The 20,551-nt window shown below is 42.0% G+C and overlaps 6 protein-coding genes across 7 annotated transcripts; 3 read left to right on the top strand and 3 right to left on the bottom strand.

Moving 5' to 3' along the window:
- Nucleotides 1-43: 43 nt before the first annotated feature.
- LOC129590762 (hormone-sensitive lipase-like) lies at nt 44-4,330 on the bottom strand. 2 transcript variants are annotated; one of them, XM_055486133.1, is made up of 10 exons: nt 3,255-4,330; nt 2,718-2,936; nt 2,481-2,651; nt 2,290-2,385; nt 1,973-2,207; nt 1,668-1,886; nt 1,199-1,542; nt 922-1,116; nt 828-864; nt 44-641 (listed from the first exon to the last, which is right to left on the bottom strand). In XM_055486133.1, the coding sequence occupies exons 1-10, from the start codon at nt 3,927-3,929 to the stop codon at nt 454-456; spliced, it is 2,379 nt and encodes a 792-aa protein (XP_055342108.1). In that variant the 5' UTR covers nt 3,930-4,330; the 3' UTR covers nt 44-453. The 2 variants fall into 2 exon arrangements, with proteins under 2 accessions (XP_055342108.1, XP_055342109.1); XM_055486134.1 differs by lacking the exon at nt 2,290-2,385 and having other exon boundaries at nt 46-641; nt 3,255-4,329.
- A 77-nt stretch (nt 4,331-4,407) lies between these two features.
- On the top strand, nt 4,408-7,402 carry LOC129590779 (rab-like protein 3). The gene is made up of 7 exons (XM_055486152.1): nt 4,408-4,659; nt 4,795-4,910; nt 5,802-5,938; nt 6,054-6,237; nt 6,356-6,427; nt 6,539-6,586; nt 7,009-7,402. The coding sequence occupies exons 1-7, from the start codon at nt 4,617-4,619 to the stop codon at nt 7,075-7,077; spliced, it is 669 nt and encodes a 222-aa protein (XP_055342127.1). The 5' UTR covers nt 4,408-4,616; the 3' UTR covers nt 7,078-7,402.
- On the bottom strand, nt 7,327-8,915 carry LOC129590749 (GTP:AMP phosphotransferase AK3, mitochondrial-like). Its single transcript, XM_055486118.1, has 5 exons — nt 8,577-8,915; nt 8,387-8,503; nt 8,128-8,303; nt 7,898-8,016; nt 7,327-7,698 (listed from the first exon to the last, which is right to left on the bottom strand). Exons 1-5 carry the CDS (start codon nt 8,719-8,721, stop codon nt 7,575-7,577), a joined length of 681 nt encoding a protein of 226 aa, XP_055342093.1. The 5' UTR covers nt 8,722-8,915; the 3' UTR covers nt 7,327-7,574.
- A 351-nt stretch (nt 8,916-9,266) lies between these two features.
- On the top strand, nt 9,267-10,655 carry LOC129590748 (transcription factor IIIA-like). The gene is made up of 2 exons (XM_055486117.1): nt 9,267-9,449; nt 9,644-10,655. Exons 1-2 carry the CDS (start codon nt 9,385-9,387, stop codon nt 10,518-10,520), a joined length of 942 nt encoding a protein of 313 aa, XP_055342092.1. The 5' UTR covers nt 9,267-9,384; the 3' UTR covers nt 10,521-10,655.
- Nucleotides 10,656-11,071: 416 nt separating this feature from the next.
- On the top strand, nt 11,072-16,631 carry LOC129590861 (uncharacterized). The gene is made up of 8 exons (XM_055486288.1): nt 11,072-11,471; nt 11,695-12,348; nt 12,726-14,624; nt 14,687-15,164; nt 15,264-15,449; nt 15,518-15,553; nt 15,644-15,753; nt 16,084-16,631. The coding sequence occupies exons 1-8, from the start codon at nt 11,262-11,264 to the stop codon at nt 16,192-16,194; spliced, it is 3,684 nt and encodes a 1,227-aa protein (XP_055342263.1). The 5' UTR covers nt 11,072-11,261; the 3' UTR covers nt 16,195-16,631.
- LOC129590864 (dihydropteridine reductase-like) lies at nt 16,374-20,083 on the bottom strand. The gene is made up of 5 exons (XM_055486292.1): nt 19,769-20,083; nt 19,555-19,694; nt 19,417-19,466; nt 18,659-18,908; nt 16,374-16,743 (listed from the first exon to the last, which is right to left on the bottom strand). Exons 1-5 carry the CDS (start codon nt 19,859-19,861, stop codon nt 16,560-16,562), a joined length of 717 nt encoding a protein of 238 aa, XP_055342267.1. The 5' UTR covers nt 19,862-20,083; the 3' UTR covers nt 16,374-16,559.
- Between the last annotated feature and the right edge of the window lie 468 nt (nt 20,084-20,551).

Genomic DNA, 20,551 nt, shown 5'->3' with positions numbered 1-20,551 from the left:
ACTTCCTAAACAATAAGAGATTAGCTTTTCATAAATTACTTCAACAGGATCTTTCAACCTGACAATTTGAACAGTCTAGGCAACACCCAACTTCATTCAAATCCGTAAGACCAAACAAAGTCGTTCAAGTTTGCAAATCACACGATACCAATACACCAAGAATAGCGCTTTAGAGCTCAAAATTTAGGAAACTGATGCTACGAAAGGGATCCTGGTAATATAGGAATTTCACAATTAAAATAAATTATAGTCCAGTCACTTCTGTTATCTGTACCATGGTACTTACGTATTGTATTTCAGACTGCAACACTAGGCAAGACAAAAACATAAAATGTGGTTCTCCAAACTCACTACAAAGTCGAAAGACTTTATGCGTAACACAGTGCACAAACTATGAACTTAGAAAAAAAAAGTTTACAAAACCGGCTGGAAGAACAAAATGTAATACTCTTGCTACTTGAGCGACTCCTTGCTCTCATCAGTGTCCAGGTTTAAAACTTGCCTAATACGCTTTGCACAGAGATCAGTGGCATTCGCTGCTTCTGTACTAAGCAGTGAAAAATTTAAGAATCCGTGCGGAAGATGATTCATCACATCGAGATGCACCGATTTTTTCATATACAGCAACCTCCGAGCAAAGGCTACAGCAACAAAAACCACCTTATTTTTAATTTTATATTACTTAAACATTAATTAAACATAAATAATTTTGTTGTTGCCATTTTTTACTTTAAGTACAGATACTGCAGAAAAATTAATTCATGCAACAACTTCTAAGTCTACATAGCCCGTTGGTTGGGCGGCCACTGAGTACTAACTATACTTACTAACAGAATCATCCAACAAAGGGTCCAAATGGCACGCCTGTAACAAACGCAAAAGGTGAATCACAGATCGACGGCCGAAATAATGCTCTCTTACCATTAGATAAATAGGCGGTAAATGCTGCAAAATATGGTCTTCCGCTAATAAGGGCGAAAGAAATGGATCTTCCACTGAAACAGCGGCGAAATTAAAGCGTGGAAGTGGAGGCACTCTGTCGGTCCGCTGTATGTTGCGCTCTTCCTCAATCGGCTGAGACGATTCAGGGTCGACAGGAGTATCTTCGTTGATGATCTATAATTACTCACAGTGGTCATTAAAACTTATGTATGTCGACAGCGGTGAATGCGCAGCTTGTTAGCAAAACGTTCGCTACCTCCATAGGTTTCGCCCTGATTTTATTAAACAAAGTGGCGATGCCCTTTCCAAACCATCTGCTCGTCTTGGTGTCCGGTTTCAACTCATTTTCCGCGGTTTTAGGTATTTGCTGAATCTGATCACCCATATCCTTTTCTGCTGTGTTGTTAGGCGAACGGTCGGAATCAAGGAGGTTGGCCGTAGACGAGGACGTTGTTCTTAAATTTCCAGGAGCATCTCCAATCTCATTCTCTGCGGCTCTAAAGGGTCCGGGTGATTTAGGAAGCGCTGTGTTCGATTCAACTTTATCGTTAGCGCCCTGTACTTGGCCGACACAAGTTGGTTCAGAAATTCCGGCGTACGCTTAAATCAGATGAACTTTTGTTAATTACTCGACCTATTCCTTACAAAATACTCCAATTTGAGACAATTAGCTTGGTTACGTCAGACATTTATTTATAATAAATCACAGTCATCACAGTAATTACCAGCGAGACAGCGTGTTAAAACGCCGAGAGGAAGAATAGGATCCATCAGGGACATCAACCGACTAGGCGACGGAGTGTACTGCACCAGATAAGCACCATAAGCAGCAACGATACCGTCCGGAGGTTTCAAATTTTTCAGTGCGATTTTCAACGCCGCGCCCACAATTAAATTCGCTCCAGCTGAATCCCCGACGAAACAAACCCGCTCTCCTGTCCAACCTAAAACAATATAAATTATAGAAAGGGAAGGCATCAACACACGCTTTACACAAAAAGGTGACCCACAGCGGCTGTACAGATTTTACCTAGCTGCTTCGCATTTTTAAGCGCCCATGCGTAAGCGTAGACGACATCATCCAGTCCTTTAGGGTAAGGATATTCCGGTGCCAAAGCATAATCAATGGAGAATATAGGTATCTGCAGGTCTTTCGCCCATTTCAGCAGGTAGACTTCATGAGCTTTGCTCGACTGAGCAATAAAACCTCCACCATGGCAATGGAACAGCAAGCAAGGGGATAGTGCTTCTGGTGCGCCATTAACCTGGGAAAAAGGAACATCATTTAGACCTTGGTCCCAAACGCTCAGCACAAACAAAAAGAAGCAGGCAGCTAAAGCACATTACATTTCCTTGGGAACTGCGGAGCAGATGCGGTGCTTTACGCTTTCCCCAACCTTTTCGTCTAAGTAATCTGCGCAAGCGTTTTTTCTGCTTTTTAATCTGCATGTAACACAATCACAGCACAACATGGGTAGAGCACAGCAGCAAATGGCGCATCTTGAAATCTCCGCATGATTAAAATTTAATTAATATACCCGTCTGTCATAAGCAGTATCGCTTATTAATCGGGCATAAACAGGTCGGTCGGTAAGTGCCGGTTTGACAGGGATATCCTTGCCATCACGATCCGCAACGTAGATAAGTTCCGGTGGTATTTCGAACACTTTATTGACCGCTACTGTCGGTAGTATCCAGTTGAATCCTGACTGAAATGACACCCGCAAATTACTGGAACGCCCACTAATCGCTCGAGGCAGCTAGACAAATTGTACCTGCAGGTAACTTGCTTCGGTCAATCCCCAGAACTGTTTACAAAAGTTGATGTCCGCATTCCGGGTAGTATGGACAATTTTTCGTGCTCGAAGCCGAGGATTGATGATAAATTTCGTCGTACTGAACATGTTAGGCATTGTTGTGGCTAACTTGGCTGAGCCGGGTTTCCACTCCTCCCATGTCCGGTATGTTTCCGCACATACGGCCATTGCCAAAGCCTATGATAAAATCATAAAAATGTTAAATCTCTTATAGAGACACTCACTTCTCTCACTTTCATCAACTTTTCCAAACCGGTACTTTTTTTCGACAAAAATTTACTCGTATCCAGTTTTGGTAGACACAATTAAAAATGCTTCAAATTATAACCTGCAAAACCAAAATTAAAAATGAAGTCTATTAAAAATTCGACTCACTTTCGGTTTGGGACCGGAAGTAACACAAAAACAACACTTTACAGCAGCAACTTCAACTTGTGGGCTCCACTGGAATAAATTATTTTACAATTTTGCTCTGTTTGATCCATCGTTACTTACTATTGTTTGAAGTGTGGTATGAATGGAAGGCGCAAACTGAAAGCCAAGGGAGCGTCCATAGAATACCTCTTGATTAAGTGTTTCCACATCACGGAACCACTCCTCGATCAGTTTACTGCCGTCTTTGGGGAACATCGATCCCTTCTGATCTGATTGATCGAGAATTTTTTCTGCATACATCAACATCCTATGCAGACCACCCAATACTTTGGTATACTCTTCCAGTTCCTTCAAATACGTATTCTTCCGGAACAAAATGCTGTCCTTCTGTATTTCCACCGTTCGCGATGTGCCTACCAGGTGGCACAAGCACGCATCCGTCACAGATAGTAGGCTGCGAAATCCGTTGGCAGGAACTTGGCCGAAATCGAAACGATGTTTATGTTTGCTGAGCTTCTCGATAAGGGGTTCTAATTGATCCAGCTGTTCGTTGAGGGATGCGAAGGATTTGTAGAAACGGTTTTTCGGGCGTTCCAGTGGGCTAAGGGAATCTGCGATGCTCTCCAGATTACTCGACACACTCGTACGCAGGGAACGCAAAGCGCAGAACCACACGACGGAAGTTCGCATGATGGCATCCGCCTCCTGCTCTGGACTCAAGCGGACAAGTGGTGGAATCGTGGACGGATTTCCAGGAGCGCCCGCAGTTTTGGCAGAGTTATAATTCAATGTCATTTAAAGGACTGTAAACTGAGTAAGCGCAAACAGTAAGTATTCACGATTCGCATCCTGTATCAAAGAGCGCAAGGTAATACGGCGTAGACACGATTTTGCCTTTGCACGGCTGGGTTATTCCGCACAATTCCGAGCGGAATTTTCCAAATGGACAAACACATGTTTCATTAAAGCGATTGTTCCAGTTAATCCAGTAGCCTTAAAGGCTACAAGACTACCTGCTAAGAATAGTTAAACTACGAATTTGAAATAATATAATAAAACAATTGCCAAATAAATCAATTCGTGTTTAAGTCAAAGAAAAATTAGACAAGGTACAGACAGATCCATACCATAATTCGAAAATCGGATTACTCTGCAGCAGAATGAAGTAGTTGTTTGTTAAAACGATTATTTTGAAAACAAGATTAGAAGATATCAAGAAATCGAATGTTTAGAAATTGCAAGTTACGCAATTTGTTAGCGCTTTCAACTTTCAAGTCATGCAGCTGCCAGCTGCACATGGCTGCTGCGTGGGTCGGAAAGCTCTAAATTATTACGAAGTTTTTACTGTTTTTCTGGAATCTCGATTCAAGAATTTTTCCTTTTTGGTGTTAGTTGTCCGTGGGTATTTTTTATCAACGTTAGTATTCGAATTTTTGCAGTACATCATCATTCTCCTTTAGAGAAAACGTCAGGATCAAGAGGATGTCTGTCGACAACGCAAGAGTTCTTGTGGTTGGCGATGTGGGTAAGTCAACTAATACGTGCATTACTATTACTTTTTACAGTGAAGAACGGTGCATGTCTCTTTGGTGAGTTTTTTTATTGTATTTTACTTTCTGTTGTCTGGTTACATAGACTAGCAGATGACTGTACGTTACAGCTGTTGGAAAAACGTCACTGATCCGGTATCTGTCGCAAAGGAAAGCGGTGAACGATCCCCCACCACCAACTGTGGGATGCGAGCTGGAAGTTCTTGTAAGAATCACACTGTGTTCAGTTAGTATTTTTATTTACGGACACTGCTAGTATTTTTTTAAAGAATGCTCGTTGCACTGACCTTCTGTTATGCACCTAAGGTTACTGTTATTTCACTGACCATAGCTTATAAAATAGGAAATCACTATAGGCACCCCCTTACACCCTCGTTTATTATAGGCACCCCTTCTCGCACCCCGTAATTTATAGACACCCTTTTCGGTTTATTAAATAGAAACACCCTGTCAGTGTATTTTACAGGCACCCTTTAATAGCATATTTCGGATACAGAATTCGAAAATGATTTCATGTACTGTACGTGCGTCCGTCTCATACAGATAGTCGCATACAGACAGAATCAGGCTTTCTATCCGATGATCGGGCGGTGAGGCTGATCTGCTAACTTAGATCTAATGAGGATGGCATCGTCGGTGGTAATTTTGATGTTTCGTTTCGCAATTGTAATTTCGGATGCCGGTTTTCTGTCGGTTCTTTTCGGACACCGGGTGGCCTCCTTTGGTTCTTTTCGGACACCAAAGTTTCTCCTTACCCCCAGTCTTTGTGACAGTTTTTAAAGGCGGTGAAAAACGCGTCGATATAGTGGTTCCTTTCGTATGACATAAAGCAAAGTGCAACTGGTCGACCTTTCCCGTGGCGATCTTGCACAACAACAGCTTACAAGCAGCAGTTTTCAACATTACCGTATTTAGGTTCTGACACTACAATTACAGTATAATATGCTAAAGTTTCATAGGGGAGTTCTATAAAAACAGGGTCGAAAAATCACTGCAAGGGTGCCTTTAATGCGGGCAGTGAAAAGGGATGTTATATAAACGATTATTCCGGTACCTATATGGTGTCACCCTTTTTCTTATCGTGCCGCGCCACATGATTTGGTGAATATTCAATTGGTGTCCACATAAATTTGTAGGGATTATTCTCGTTTATGACAGTACCAGTCCCAGATCGTGTCAGCGTTTGCTGTACTGGCGCCAAGAAATTCATAAATATTCTTATGAAAAGCAAGATGTACCGGACGGAGCGTTCCCGTACGTATTTATTTGTGATCCCGTGCAGTCTGGCAGTCGCTGTCAGATATTGGAGTTATTAATTTTAATTTTAAAACGTATGAAATGTAGAGTCGGTTATATTCTGTTTGCATAGGTATTCGCGAGTCCCAGATGGTGTTGTAACAGGAGACGATCGCCGGCAGTCGACTACCCGCCGAACTTCGGTGCCCGTACTGATCGTTGGTACTAAGGCGGACCAAACGAGCACGATTACTCCAGAACATCGCGGCTGGATTGATAAAGTTCTTAATGATTACTCTGCCTCGGAAATACGTGTGGTAAAAAGTTCTCTTTGTCTGAACAATTTCGTGCGAAGAGTTACTCACACATGTCCTTCACGAAGCTTCGTTGTTTGCAAGCAAAAAAAAATAATTAGTTAATTACCGTATGTTTTAGAGCTCAAATAGACCTTCAGATTTGAGTCCCGGGACAAAGAATTTTGAAGTCTTTCGGTCATTTATGAATAAGGTAAATGTATTTATTATCTGCCCAGTTAACGAGTCGTTTGTTCGGATGGTCTTCTGACCACTGGTCAGTTTGTGCTGAAGTGTTTAATCTTATTTAAATCGCATTTTATAGGTGATTGAGACGAAATTTTATGGAAGTATTCCATCCCCGCACATATTGGTAAGCGTGGAGCTCTACTATAGTAATTGATAAATAAGTTTTTGCAATTGTGAATTTATGAGTGATTGAATGCTGATGTCAGTGCCGCCGCGGCGGCGCTGCAATGAATGAGAATTCATTTTGTGAGCAACAATTTGTTTGCTACGATACAAGTATGTACGAGTACTCAGCAAACCACGGCATTGATGGTGCACTACTGTATCGTTCAAGGAAGAACGTGTGACATTGTTGGTGTTGGTCTTGACGACTTACCGTGCACGAGGAATTACTGAATAATAAGTTGAGTTACGAGTATTCGCTTTTTTAGGAGCCAGCATTAATACCTTAAATCTTTGTTTGTCTTGGAGATTCTTAATAATTATTGTTATAGCTCGCTGCCGGCTCCTGTTCCGGGTATCATGTTTGTGTCATTCTTGTTGCAGCCTGTATCGCCTACAATGCGACCAAGAGCACGAAGTTTTAACACGAAAAACCGATCCGCGGCGATGTAATTCTTTGAGTTCAAAATACTTACGATATTATGATGTATCGTGGATGTTTGAAATTTGAATGAATGTGCCAGTTCCGGACACTTTCTGAATGCTCGTGATTGCTTGTTGATTCTCAGTGCCACTCGCACACTCTCAAGTTTTTCGTTCTGTCTTCTAGAGTAGGCTTTAAGTTGCGAATTTTGTTTTCATGCCTGCCTGTAACTGCCTGTAACATCACTAACATGCCTGTAATTCGATTCCCGGTCCCCATTCTTTAAAGCGGTTTATTATCAAAATAAAAACGGTCGGTAACAACTATTGTACTAACAAGCAGAAAATAAAAAATTACCGTTATAGATCTGTTGTGCATAATGCGTATGGATAGTTGCAGAATTGGCTACAAATGCAAAACAAAATCGATCAACGATATCTGCGTCGTGAAGAATGTGACAGGAATGCTTAAAATCTGCTTGCATAGATAGGCCGACGTTAAATAATGACAACTAAAATTAACTAATTTAAGCAGTTTTCCGCTTTGGCTGCTTATCCAGCTGCGATATGAACTGCTCCAAATACTCCTTCACAAACGGCCAAATAACATTACTTTCCGTTCCCTGGAACTCTTTGAGTACTCCCGCTTTTCTGCAAGAAAAGGAACTGCGACTGTCGCACTTGACAGGGTACGGATTACAATTATGGTTTATAATACAAAACTGATAAAATTATATAGCAGGCTTCAATAGCAATTATATCAGTAGGAGGCTTCTGGGTTCCAACAAAGCTAACACAGACACGAATCATACGATACAGACACAATAAATTCAGAAGTTATCTTTCTAACCGGTAATAATCCAGGAGCGGTTCAGTTCTCTCTTTGTATGTTTTCAACCTGGCCATAACAACTTCCGGTTCATCATCAGCGCGCCGTTCGATGGGCTCACCCGTAATATCATCTTTGCCCTACAATTATCGAAAATAAATGTCTGAAGCTTGTTAATAAAAACGGCAGCAAAAAATAATATGTTAATTACGTGTACTGAAAGGGAGACATTTACTGCTCTATACTCGTACCGAAACTTTAGGCGGATTAAACTCCAAATTGTAAGTTCGACCACTGGGTGCATGTATGAAGCGCCCCTCTAAGCGTTTGCGGATCACATCAAACGGAATGTCCAAGTTGACCACGCTGTCCACCATCCCAACTTCCTTGTGCAACTTGTCAGCTTGCGGGTATGTCCGTGGAAAGCCTTGAAAGCGGCGATATACCACCATCAGATCAGACTGCATTCATAATCCAGAAATCACAATTTGCGCTATTCTGCTTTCTTACCATCAAGCAGCCATTTATTGCCAACGTTTTTCATTTCATTTCCCATAATCCGGATCATTATATCGTCAGGAACCAGAGCACCAGATTTGATGTATTCCGCTAGCTTTTTTCCCAGTTCTGCAATTCGAAGTTGTTCACCGCAACCCAGTTTTGACAGTAGTTTCAGGTAAACAGCAAATGATGTACACACCTGATTGATTCTGTTGTTCTTTTCGGAGGATGTCACCAGAAATGATATGGTTCAGCTGAAACGTCTTGCAGATTCGCGATGCGATTGTTCCTTTACCAGATCCTGGCGCTCCTAGGATTATTACGCGGAATGTTGACAGCGACATTTTTATTAAGGGAAGAGCAGATAGCCGTTAAGCTAGCTGGATCTCATCAGCGGAAAATAAATGGGATAACTACAGAATTCCGAGGTAGCTGGTACGTCTGCTGGAATCAGTGGAATGGTGGCGACTGGCGATATTCTGGAGCGGTGTTGGCTGTTACCATTTAGTTAGCCACAAGGCCCAAAACGGCGGTGTGGCTTGTACGTCATCAAGGGGAAAACTAATGATGCATCGTAGGGCTGGCAGACTGATTTAAGTTCTTCAGCAAAAAATATATGCAACAGAAACAAACTGCTGATTGCATTTGCAACGCAATTTTTTGAACAAAAACTACCGCTTATAGCTTTATGGTAAATAACTTACGATAACCTTACATTTTTGTACTTAACACAGTTGTTATTTTGCACGCACAAAATGTACGTCTCATCCAGAGTCATCCAACCATCACTGGGGTCTTGTTTTGCCAGCCGCATTGGTCGGCGGTTTGTTAACATGGACTTGACAGTTTTTCTGACTTTGCCGTCCCGTCTTCAAACTTTCTCGCACGTGGTGTCAGCTTTTATTTTAGTCCGCAAAAGTTGGCGAACTGCTGGTAGTTTATGAGTTCAGGATCTGGGGTTTGTTCTGGTTTCAGTTTTTATTTGCAATGGATGTCTCCTCTTACGAATGAAGCCACAAGAAGGGAGAGAGGAGATATGCTGCGCGGATGGCCTGAGCACGGGGACAGTTTTGTAAGTTGCCGTCTAGATCGTGCGGCTTATCGTTTCCGCGATCCATTACTGTAGTTTCCTAGCGCTGGTCACGCGGCTGGTGGCTTGCCTTCCGCTGATCTTACTCGCAGAATCGCAGTTGATTGTAACTGAAGGAACTGCAGAATTCGTATTCGTTAAAAGAAAGATCTTGAAGGTAATTTATAATTGTTTAGGTGCACTTCAAGGACACCGCCGAAAGAAAAGCGTGTGTTCCGATGTAACTATGCGGGTTGTGATGCCGCTTTCCAAAAACCCATTCGCCTGCAATGGCATTTGAAGGTCCACAACGGAGATCGGCCATATAAATGCAGCATTCCTGGTTGTTCCAAAGCCTTTACTCGGCCTTATCATCGCACTCGTCATGAAAGCAAGTCTCATGGAGATGATCTCGAAGTTCCGGGGGAATTCGCTTGCCCTGTCTCCAGTTGTGGAAAATTTCTACATACGAAGCAGCTTTTGGCGCGCCATATTAAGCGCCTGCATGAATCTCCGGGATTTGTCTGTTCCAGATGTGACAAGTGCTTCCGACAAAAGCACCAACTACGCTCCCATGAAATGGAGCACACCGGTGACTTGCCTTTTCTGTGCACAAAGGACGGATGTGGAAAAGGTTTTCCGTCCAACAGCAAGCTTATGCGCCACATGAAATTGCACGATGGTTATATGTGCCCGGTGGAAGGATGTGGAAATTGTTTCTCGAAATGGTCACTGCTGAGGAAGCACAAAGCAGCCGAACACAGGAAACTGCATCGTTGCTCGCATTGCGGAAAGAGTTTTGGACGGAAAGCGTTTTTGGAGGAGCATCTGGAAACGCATAAGAACGAGAGATGTGCGGTGCAGTGTCCCGATTGTGAAACTGTTTTGATGTCGGAAAAATCACTGAAAGTCCATGAAAAACGGTGTCCAGCCAAGAAAGAAAAATTGATTTGTGGTTTTCCTGGATGCGGTAAAATTTATACGAGAAAAAATCATTTTGATAAACATAAGGCATTACATGATCTGGGCGAAAAGTTTAAGTTGGAAATTGTTGGTAGTAACAGTACCGGTTAAAATGTCTATACAGTGTATTCGTGACCAAGAAAGGAATTGTGATCACTTACTACTTCAATGCTCACAAGGATATTAAGTGCTTAATTTTGGTTTGTGACTTTGTATGGAAGAATTATTAATAAATAATTACAAGTACCTAGTTACAACTTTATCTCTTGCGGCAAGCGTAGCATCAGTTTGCGACAAAATTTGTCACTTTGAAAATTGCAAGCACTTGTTGAGCGATGGAAACAGCAAAAATGCGAGTAATGTATTGTCATACTTGTTGGTGCAATGCGTAAGGTACAATAATAATTTTGTGAGTAAGGATTAAGGAATAATTTTACTTCAATTTTTGACGATCAAACCAACAATGAATGATAAGTTACTTAATTAAATTTTTATAAATCCGAAAATCGACCCACATTTATAAATGTAACCGCCATACTTCGGCACACACCCTTAAGCGATTAAATGCATTGGCAGCCTCTGTACTCTGGTGGTCATTACGCCGTGGTGCGAACTTGCGATGAAATGTTTTCTTCGCATCAAACTATCAAAGTGATCAAACTTTCAAAATAAATCTGAAAATCAAACGATTCTAATCAATTTTTTTAAATTATTGCATAGTTGCAACCATGATCGTTTCATCAGTAATTAGGTGTAGTTGGAAAGGCTAGAATTATTAAGCTGCTCCGTTTTATCATGTACTGTTAATTTTACTATATTATTTTGCTCTTTGCGCTTTTCACAACATCCGCGATGAAGGAAGTGCTAATGGTAGCAGAAAAGCCAAATTTGGCTACGGCTTTGTCGAATATTCTATCCAGAGGCAACCTCCAACGAATGCATATTGATAAAAGATTGAGCAGAGGACTCCCACTTTTTGAATGGGATGGACCATGGCCGCACACCCACGAAATGGTTCGCTACAAAATGACTAGTACATACGGACATGTGAAAGAAATTGCTGTGAGTTTGACTACGAGTACTATCCATGGAGATGTTATACTTAATTGTGAATTTGTAGGTAATCTCTGCTACAGTTTAAGATTGCACACTACATTTTCTCTGCTAGTACTAAGTATTAATATTATGCTTATAATGAGTTACAAATGCTGTATTGTTCATTTTATAAAAATCGTGACATAAATCGATGATTGCACTATAGGAGTAAAAATTGTTTTCGAATTAGTTCGAGCCGGAATTCGATGACTGGCGCAAAGATCCGGATGGATTGTTTTCGTGTGGCACGTTCAAAAGAGAATGCAATCCGGAATCGCGCGTGGCCCAACAGCTGAAAACAGCGGGACGGGGCATTGACTATCTAGTATTATGGCTGGACTGTGATAAGGAAGGCGAAAACATTTGCTTCGAGGTGATGGACATTGTCAGTCCGGTAATGAAGTCTTTCCCGCACGAACAGAGAATTTTTCGTGCACGCTTCAGTGCCTTGACCGAATCCGATGTGATGGATGCGTTTTCAAATTTACGCTCGCCAAATCGCAACGAATCTCTCTCCGTGGACGCGCGGATGGAGCTTGATTTGCGGATAGGATGTGCATTTACACGATTCCAGACGAGATATTTTATCCGAAAATATGGAAAAGAGACGCTCAAAACAACGACCATTCCTTTCGGTCCGTGTCAGACACCAACCTTGGCCTTCTGCGTGAACAGGCATAACGAAATTGTTGAATTTCGAGGGGAATGTTATTACAAGATCGAAGCAAATGTAGATGTCCCAGGCAGTGGAACGTTACCATTGAAGTGGAAGAAAGGCCGGACTTTTGACCGGTGCGAAGCGGATGATATAGTGCGCAAATTGCAGTCTCGCCGTATTCTGCAGGTAATAATGGTTTTTGGCAACTTTTTTTCCGGTGTGGAATTACTATGAATTGCATTTTGCCACACGCTTTTTACAAAACTTTGTTGCACTTGTAAAAGGCAAGTACATATTTAAGCAATAATTTTTGAATTAGGTAAACATTTTTATCGGAAACTTTAAATTTCCTCTACTAACGAAGCAAATAAGTTAATCACAAAGTTTCGCCTGTCTGAAAGTATTTTCATTTATGTAGTTGCTTCGTTGGTAGAACTAATTTAAGACTTCTGGTGATAAATACGAAGCGTTCAGTGGACGCCGATGAGGCTTCACGAGTTCACATTATTTAGGGCAGTCATTCACTGTTTGGTTGCAACTAATTGCTCTTACGTTTGTATTAGGTTATGGACGTCACGGCTGAGGAGAAGCGAAAACTACGCCCTGTGGCGCTAAATACGGTGCAGTTACTGCGGATGGCGAGCTCGTATTTAAAAATTTCTCCAAGTGAAGTCATGGAGACCGCCGAGCGTTTATATATGGATGGGTTTATTAGCTACCCTCGCACCGAAACCACCCAGTACCCGGCTAGTTTTGACCGTTTGTCGTCTCTTTCGAATTTGAAGGGAAATAATGAGTTCAGCTCCACAATTGACCAGCTGATGTACGATATGCCGGACACTCGTCGCACCGGAAAAGATGTCGGCGATCATCCACCTATCATTCCGTTGAAAAGCGCCAACGGTCGACTGATGCAGAATGAAAGAAGCTATAATCTGTATCAAATGATATGCAAACACTTCTTAGCTAGTCTATCGTCGGATTGTCTTTACTTGGAAAAAACTGCAGTATTTGATGTGGACGGGGAAAAGTTTGTTCTGGATGGAATCGAGGTGTTGCGGAATGGCTTTACAGACATTCATCAACATCAGCGTATCCGAGATAAATTGATTCCCAATATCCGAACGGGTAGTAGCGTCGGTGTGAGCGCCTGTTCTGTACGGGAAGATATGACGACTCCTCCAGATTACTTGACGGAAAGTGATTTGATTCAACTTATGGAACAGCATGGCATCGGAACCGATGCATCCATTCCTGCGCATATTCAGAATATTTTTAAACGGAATTTCGTACAGTTGAATGCTGAAAGGAAAATTATTCCCACCCCTATGGGACTGGCACTGATACAGGGCTATCGGGCCCTTGATGAAGATTTGGTCAAGCCGCAAATGCGATCTACAATTGAACGAGATCTGTCATTGATTGCGCAGGGATCTGTAAAAAAGGAGGATGTTGTGAAGCACGTCATCGAAATATATCGGGCAAAATATCAGTATTTGACAAGCAATATCAACGTACTGGATGCGGAGATCGCCCTGCTTCCATTGATTGAGGAGTTTTTAAGAAAGCCGCAGAGTACTGGCAGCATGCCACCGTCCGGCTTCGTAGCGACGAAGATACCGGATCGACCGCGTCGAGAATTTCCAGTGATTAACAAACGGAAAATGCCTCTTCATGTATCACCAATTAAGAAACGGCGCCATCAGAGTCCAGAAGATGGCCGAAATGCTAATGAAGTCCCCGTTGGTAATCCTCCGGTATTACCATCGGCTACGCCCGCTGAAGGGAGCCTCACACAGCGGCTAATGGCTCTTGCGTCGGCATCTAAGCCAATTGCGCCCATTCGAGCTGATTTTCCTGAAAGACCTGATCGAACAATTCGCCCGGAAATTTGTAGTCCAGTACAACCGCCGAAAACCTTGTCAGTAGACAAAATAACGAAACCTGTGTTCGGAAAGGCATCATTCGGCCAGAACCGTTCGGAACCAGATAGAACTGGCATTTTGCCATCACCTGCGTTACTCCGTTGCCCTTTGGACCATAAATTTGATAATAAAACAGCTGTGGTTACTCGCTGCTGTGATATGGATGCTCCGACCGCTTTAGCTGCTTCCTTTGCTCCCCATCCTCAACAGAAAACCCTTTCGCCGATAGCAATGATTTCACCTCGTCGAAATGTGCCTGCGGGAAACACTGTTGAGCCAACGCAGACCATGACGCCGACAATTCTCCCCAGTGCCCAAAGTCATTCACGACATAGCGTACCGCAGTTGCCCTTGATACCTTCTAGGACGATGGTATCAGAGCCGACTCCGAACCGTGACACTATAAATCGTGACCATGAGCAAACAACTAATCCATCCGCAAATATTAGGCTACCTCCAGCCGAATTAAGCCAGATAGATGTTACAAGGTCAAAACTGGCAACCTCGGTTTCCAGCAAACCACCTCAGCTTTCTCAGGTAGGATGCCGGACAAGTAGTCGATATATTATTGCGTGTTTAGATTACTATGTCATTCTCAGGTGACACCAGTCGTTCAATGCGGCTACTCAACGGAGACCATCCCGAAAACGGTCATTGATTTCATTGTTCCCTCCACTCCTGTTGAGCCTTTGCTTGGTATTCCTGTGAGCAATGCCGAACAAGCTCCCTCCGAGCCGCTGGTGATTATCAAACAAGAACCGCAGACTGAATATCCCGGTCAGACGTCATCGGTCGCTTCGGTTCCAAGTCAGCCGCGCGATTTTTCATCAGATTCGTGTATTGCTGAGTACAGAAGTTATGGCTTCGTGAGCCACCAGTCTATTGCGATCAAAACAGAGGTAAGCGATCCGTATTGGACCGCCTCAGTTAAGCAAGAGCCCTTGGATAATAGCTGGAGCGTTCCGAACAGCAGCAGTAGCGCTGGCTTTATGAGGAATTTTGTTTCGAAAGTTCGGTCAGATATTATGGCCGAATTCGCACGGCCCGTCGCAGCCGTCCAAGGACAAAGCCATAAAGGTACATAGAAATAGAATTATCGATTGTATTTTTGTTGACATCGGCTAGCTAATTTGATTACTGGTAGCGAAAAGCTAATTTCCGCTTGGTTGTGACTAGCCCAACTTCCTGTCGGCAGAGCGTTGTTCGCAGCAGTCTCGGCAAATGTTGGTGGTGATGTTCGGCAGTCTGATCCAGAGTCTTCATCAATTTCATGTTGTGTAGAACAGTCATCTAGTTCACGCTGTTACCAGACAGTTGAGACGGACCACATCAGCGAGTCATTTCGGCAGACTACTCAGCACTGTATGGCTTCGTCTCCTTATTGTTGATGAATTTATACGACTTTTTTATGCTAAATTATTTGATTTCAGCTGCACCGCCGTTATTGAAAAACTTCAGCACTAAAGGTAAGAGTATTCGTTAATATGCTTAGATGATCCACCATTTTAGTAATTAGAGCACAAAACTACATTTTACGGTAAAATTTTCTTGCGCAGGAAAAACTCCAGTACAGGCAGTTTACGAGTATTGCCAAAAAGTCAAATTTAATCCACCCACATTTGATTGTATTGCCATAGGATCCAAATCTCCTGAGTTTTCATGCAAAGTAAGTTTCGTATTTTCTGTTGTAAATGAAATGCGTAATGAATCTCTCGTTCGATCGTGATTATTTAATTAATTTAAGGAGTTATGCCGATTAAAGGTCATGTTAAGGATCTGAATATCGATATTGACAAGCAAAATTTTGCCGTCTGAGAATCGCATCTTTTAATTCTTCTGTACCTACAAACACGTTGCGAACGCAAAGGCTATGATTTATGCGCAATCTGAAAGCCATAAATGATTTACTGTTATACGAAAAACTGTACTTTACTGGTGAGTGATTACGGGGAATTTGCAGTTATAAACAATTTTTTACTATTGATTTCCTTTGTAGTTGAACGTTAATGGATCAGAATATGGACCATTAAGCGCTGCTAACAAAAAGGATGCAATGAAAAATGTGGCAAGATATTTTTTGACAAAACTGGGTTTTGCTCTTGATTAGAGTATTCAGAGTATGTTTTGCATGGGTGAATTTTAGTCAGTGATTTTGTGACTGCATGTACTACTGTTCTAACGTTTACTCGGGGTTGTCATATTAATTTTCAGATGTCTTAGCGTTAGGACATATTCTAATATGTATCTGTTCAGCGCTACTGAGTGTAAACAAAATCGAGTAATATGTACCGATAGATATTTTGCGTCGAATTCTTGTTGCAGCGTACGTTTTGAAAACACGGGCAGACAGGGAATTCTGATAAAAGTTTTCGCTTTGTCATGTGCCAGTACTGGGTACACAGAAGGAATGCCAAAACACAGAAGGACCGTATACTCGTACCAAAATATCATAAAAAGAGTGAATTACAAAGATTATGAATACTGTAGTTTTGTCTCTCCTTTCTCGGTAATCAACGCCACAAGGCTACCATTGTTCGGGCGAGTTTTTCCTTCAGACCATTGTCGCAGTAAGTCAGCCACATAATCCAGAGAAGTCCACGTTGAGAAGTCAGCTGTCGGCATCCATTTACGGTTCATGGGAGTGTCGAGCATAACTCTGCAAACAATACCAAATGTCAAATAATCGTAACAGCCATGAATCAAACGTTACATATCTTAATCATAGTAATTTTAATCATATTAATTATATACTTCGTATTCTCAGAACGTATTCTTTGAATCAGACAGGATTTTGTCAAATGTTTTGCAAAATAGGATGTGTAGTATTCCATAAATGTGTGCATGAACCACGTTAAAGAAGCAGCATTTTGAAAGTTAACGCAATCACCGATCCTTCACCCCGGTACGTATACTTTTACTGACCGTGAAAAGCGGACGTACTGTCTCTGCTAAAATTCCGTGAGCGGAATGCAGGGATGATCAAACCTCATGCCATATGCATTACCGAACTCTGTACGACACGATTGTTCGTTTTCAGGCTTTACTCCAGAAACCGATCTTTGTAATTGTAAAATCAATAAAAAATAATTTCAGAAATTGGCCGCTAGATTTTTGTTACGTGGCCATACCGGTATAATAACGCTATTCTGGTAATTGATTTGATTTACAGCGAAAGTGGCACGCGCTGTAAGCACATGGACGAAATGAGTCAATTAAATTCTCACCCTAAAGGTGAACCAACTCTGATTCAGGATAAGAAGTTATTCGTGCGACAGACTAATTACAACACTCTTTCCGCACTGTCAACCCGTACGGCACACGGTGCAACACACTTTAGAGCTTTACCATCACGGAAAATGCCATCGATTGATGATTTGCAAAAAACAATAATAATATGATCTGAGGTGCAAAACTGAAAACAGCATGATATTACTATTGCTACCTAATAGTAATAGTGTTTGCACTGCCTTGACCTTATACGAAAAAATCCATGTAATTAAATTACTTACTATACTTAGCTTAACACCTAAGTAGTTAGCGCTGCAGAGTAATCAGTTACAGCGCCCGCTTTACTGAACTTTTACAGCTATATAAAATATCTTCGCGAACACTATAGTAGTGGGCCTAAATTAAGGGATTTGGTCCGGTACATAGCACCAAATTTGTATGCATCCACGGCAACTTTCGCTGTCGCGCACTCCCAAACACTTTTTTGCATTGCTTTATGATATTTTGTAGCCAAAGGATTCGTATACATAGGCGAAAAAACCGTTGTGCGCGCAACATCCGGTTCGGGAGATATTAGTGAGATAAAATTCCAAAAGTTTAAACGCGCGGAGGTGTACCAAAAGTCGCATTATGAACCGATGCTCTTCAAATTTTGCACGAAAACGCACATTACCGTGAAGATCGTTTTGGTACGGAACCAGCTTTCTACCATTTTTTTCAAATTTTAAATTAATTTTTAAAATTTTTGAAATTCATTTTAAAATCTGAAAAAACTGGTAGAAAGCTGGTTCGGTACCAAAACGATCTTCATAGTACATAAGTTTTCATAACTGTTGTTCATTTACCGTTTACTGTTTTCTTAAATTGTAGTGTGAGATACAGTGCATAAATTGATTTTGGTAGAAGTATTTGCTCAACTGAAATAAAAACCGGGCACTTCTTCAAAAAAAGGTATCCCGCGATGTTGCATTTGCATGACGGTTTTGGCAAGAAAAAACAAAAATAATTTATTACTATTTAAAATGCCCAATAAAATCTCTAACAGTTAAGCAAGCAGCCTTCTGTTTTCTAGCTAGCTAATTGACAGCTCACAAGTCAGTGAAACCTTACATAATCCGGAGCGCACTGATACATATTTCGCTTCTGACCTTGCCCTCAGCCAGTCTGCATCGAGACCGGAATCAGAACCAATTATTTACCTTGCGCCGGGAATATCAAGGCACGTTCCACTGATAGCAGTTAAACGAGTTGGAGTACCGCAAAATTAGGATGATAATACCACTCCGTAATTCATTTGCAAACATTAATATGATATTTTATGCTACCTTTATTGATGTACTTACGGAAGTATTGCCACGGCCGTGGAGTTTTCTGGAAGCCCGCTGCCTTTAGCACCCAGAGTTTTCACCAGCTGGTGCACGGCAGCTTTCGCTAAACCGTAGCCAACAGCACCGGGTGTTGGCTCGGTAGCAGAATTAGCGCCGGTCAGAGTCAGCAGTCCTCCAGGTTTCAAATACGCACTGGAAAGCCGGCACGCAATGACAGACGACCAAACGCTCTGCTTCAGTACCAGATCGGTATTCTTCACGAAATCTGCAAATGGATTAGAAAGAGATCCTTTTCACTTAAATGTGGAGCAGCCACCAGTCGTGAGTGGCATACCGTATACAACGTACTACCGAGTACCGAGTTACAACATCTTTTGACGTAGTACTATCACCCAAAAAAAATTGCACGTAATATCCGTAACTCAGGAAACTTTTAGGGCGAACATTATCGATCGACCTGTCAGCGTGCCAGTTCACTATGATTACATTAAGCAAAGTCAACGCCGTTTGACTTCCTCGTACCGATACACAGTGCATAGTGCGATACAATATCCCCACAGCATGGTGAAGTGATAAGAGACTCCTAATTATCAATTTTTAAAATCTCCAATCAATGTCCGAATAAAAATAGCGTGTCAACGATTGTCGTACAGCTGCAATTATAAGTAAAAGAAAATCGCAAAATTAATATCTTATTATGCTCCTAATAGAAAACTTATAACGGAAAACTGTAGGTACAAAAAACTGGAAAAACAATTTGCATTGTCGCCTACCTTTATCAGCTATGTTGCCGCCAGCCCATCCACCGGCAACGCACAGGATCCTGCACAAACAATCAAACTCGGACTACATGCCTGTCTCCAGAACAGCCGTTACTAAGAGCAAGCACAAAATGAAATGCAAATACGTACGCGTCGACCTGCCCGTCACCCACGAGGTTCTTCACCCCGGCCAGGATTTCCTGTTCCTGTTCAAGAAGGGAATCATGCTTGGTGATGGCCACATTTCCGTGGGCTTCGTCGTTGGCATGAAGGTCGACCGATCCAACCCACTGCAGTGGCAGGAAACACACGAGATAAGGAAGTAACTGAACTTCTGTACCAGCTGTAGTAATAAGATGCATACCCAACCCTGCGCTTTGAAATGCTGCACGATAGCGTTTCCGAGGGCGCCGCGTCCGCCGTAGACGATGACCTTTTTGGCGCTTTGCGTTGCCATTGGGATGCGCAGATGATGGGGCGCGTAAATAATGCCGATTAGCAAAATCAGGAGACAACAACACAACCAACGGTGATCACAGCGACAACTGCAAGTGCAAGCCAGCTTGGGAAAGTCTCGCGTTAAATTCAATCTGCTACCGTAGAATAGTGCGCATGCTACCGTAGCTGACAGCTGACTACGCTTGCGATAACACGCATACCCGCGATTGCGATTGTGAAGAGACTCACCATACATAGTGCGATATCAGACTGCTATAATCACTTTATCAAGATTCCACACACAAACCAAGCTACTGTAACCTACAGCAGATTTAATCAGGCTAATTATTATAAGCGGTGATAAGCGGTACAACCGGTGTCGCCACATACCGGTAAAATTAATAGTGTATCCATAAGTATCGTACTTTTGCACAATGCACTTGCATAATACGAGTATAATATAACGGTGATTACAATTATGATTATAATTATAATTATTACAGTCTTTGTCATGTTCCAGATGAAATGGTAAAATTCGCAAGGCGCTTTCTGTTCATGCGCCATGTGAATTCAGCAGCCGATGATTCGAAACATTTTTATGAGGAATAACAAAGATAATAACAGCACTTACTAATAATATTATATAAATGAGTATTTGTAATAAAATAATTATATGATCTGGATTACTCATGCGTTGAAATAATTACTT

Source organism: Paramacrobiotus metropolitanus, unplaced genomic scaffold (genome assembly GCF_019649055.1).
Source record: "Paramacrobiotus metropolitanus isolate TYO unplaced genomic scaffold, Prichtersi_v1.0 Parri_scaffold0000042, whole genome shotgun sequence".
NCBI classification, from domain to species: domain Eukaryota; kingdom Metazoa; phylum Tardigrada; class Eutardigrada; order Parachela; family Macrobiotidae; genus Paramacrobiotus; species Paramacrobiotus metropolitanus.
The sequence above is the reverse complement of the archived record's forward strand: the minus strand, read 5'-3'. Positions and strand labels throughout refer to the sequence as shown.

What these genes read in the sequence shown, in the direction of transcription:
- LOC129590762 (XM_055486133.1), bottom strand. Translation starts at nt 3,929, where the DNA reads ATGACATTGAATTATAACTCTGCCAAAACTGCGGGCGCTCCTGGAAAT. An exon ending in CCGAAGCAAGTTACCTGCAG is followed by an intron (nt 2,652 to 2,717) that starts GTACAATTTGTC and finishes GTGTCATTTCAG; the next exon opens with TCAGGATTCAACTGGATACT. An exon ending in TCAGGGCGAAACCTATGGAG is followed by an intron (nt 1,117 to 1,198) that starts GTAGCGAACGTT and finishes GAGTAATTATAG; the next exon opens with ATCATCAACGAAGATACTCC.
- LOC129590779 (XM_055486152.1), top strand. Translation starts at nt 4,617, where the DNA reads ATGTCTGTCGACAACGCAAGAGTTCTTGTGGTTGGCGATGTGG. An exon ending in GTACCGGACGGAGCGTTCCC is followed by an intron (nt 5,939 to 6,053) that starts GTACGTATTTAT and finishes CTGTTTGCATAG; the next exon opens with GTATTCGCGAGTCCCAGATG. An exon ending in TTCCATCCCCGCACATATTG is followed by an intron (nt 6,587 to 7,008) that starts GTAAGCGTGGAG and finishes TTCTTGTTGCAG; the next exon opens with CCTGTATCGCCTACAATGCG.
- LOC129590861 (XM_055486288.1), top strand. Translation starts at nt 11,262, where the DNA reads ATGAAGGAAGTGCTAATGGTAGCAGAAAAGCCAAATTTGGCTACGGCT. An exon ending in AGTCTCGCCGTATTCTGCAG is followed by an intron (nt 12,349 to 12,725) that starts GTAATAATGGTT and finishes CGTTTGTATTAG; the next exon opens with GTTATGGACGTCACGGCTGA. An exon ending in AACCACCTCAGCTTTCTCAG is followed by an intron (nt 14,625 to 14,686) that starts GTAGGATGCCGG and finishes TGTCATTCTCAG; the next exon opens with GTGACACCAGTCGTTCAATG.
- LOC129590749 (XM_055486118.1), bottom strand. Translation starts at nt 8,721, where the DNA reads ATGTCGCTGTCAACATTCCGCGTAATAATCCTAGGAGCGCCAGGATCT. An exon ending in CAATAAATGGCTGCTTGATG is followed by an intron (nt 8,304 to 8,386) that starts GTAAGAAAGCAG and finishes GCCGCTTTCAAG; the next exon opens with GCTTTCCACGGACATACCCG. An exon ending in CCGCTCCTGGATTATTACCG is followed by an intron (nt 7,699 to 7,897) that starts GTTAGAAAGATA and finishes CTTTTCTTGCAG; the next exon opens with AAAAGCGGGAGTACTCAAAG.
- LOC129590864 (XM_055486292.1), bottom strand. Translation starts at nt 19,861, where the DNA reads ATGGCAACGCAAAGCGCCAAAAAGGTCATCGTCTACGGCGGACGCGGC. An exon ending in GGTGACGGGCAGGTCGACGC is followed by an intron (nt 19,467 to 19,554) that starts GTACGTATTTGC and finishes TTGTTTGTGCAG; the next exon opens with GATCCTGTGCGTTGCCGGTG. An exon ending in CGGCAACATAGCTGATAAAG is followed by an intron (nt 18,909 to 19,416) that starts GTAGGCGACAAT and finishes ATCCATTTGCAG; the next exon opens with ATTTCGTGAAGAATACCGAT.
- LOC129590748 (XM_055486117.1), top strand. Translation starts at nt 9,385, where the DNA reads ATGAAGCCACAAGAAGGGAGAGAGGAGATATGCTGCGCGGATGGCCTG. An exon ending in CTGAGCACGGGGACAGTTTT is followed by an intron (nt 9,450 to 9,643) that starts GTAAGTTGCCGT and finishes ATAATTGTTTAG; the next exon opens with GTGCACTTCAAGGACACCGC.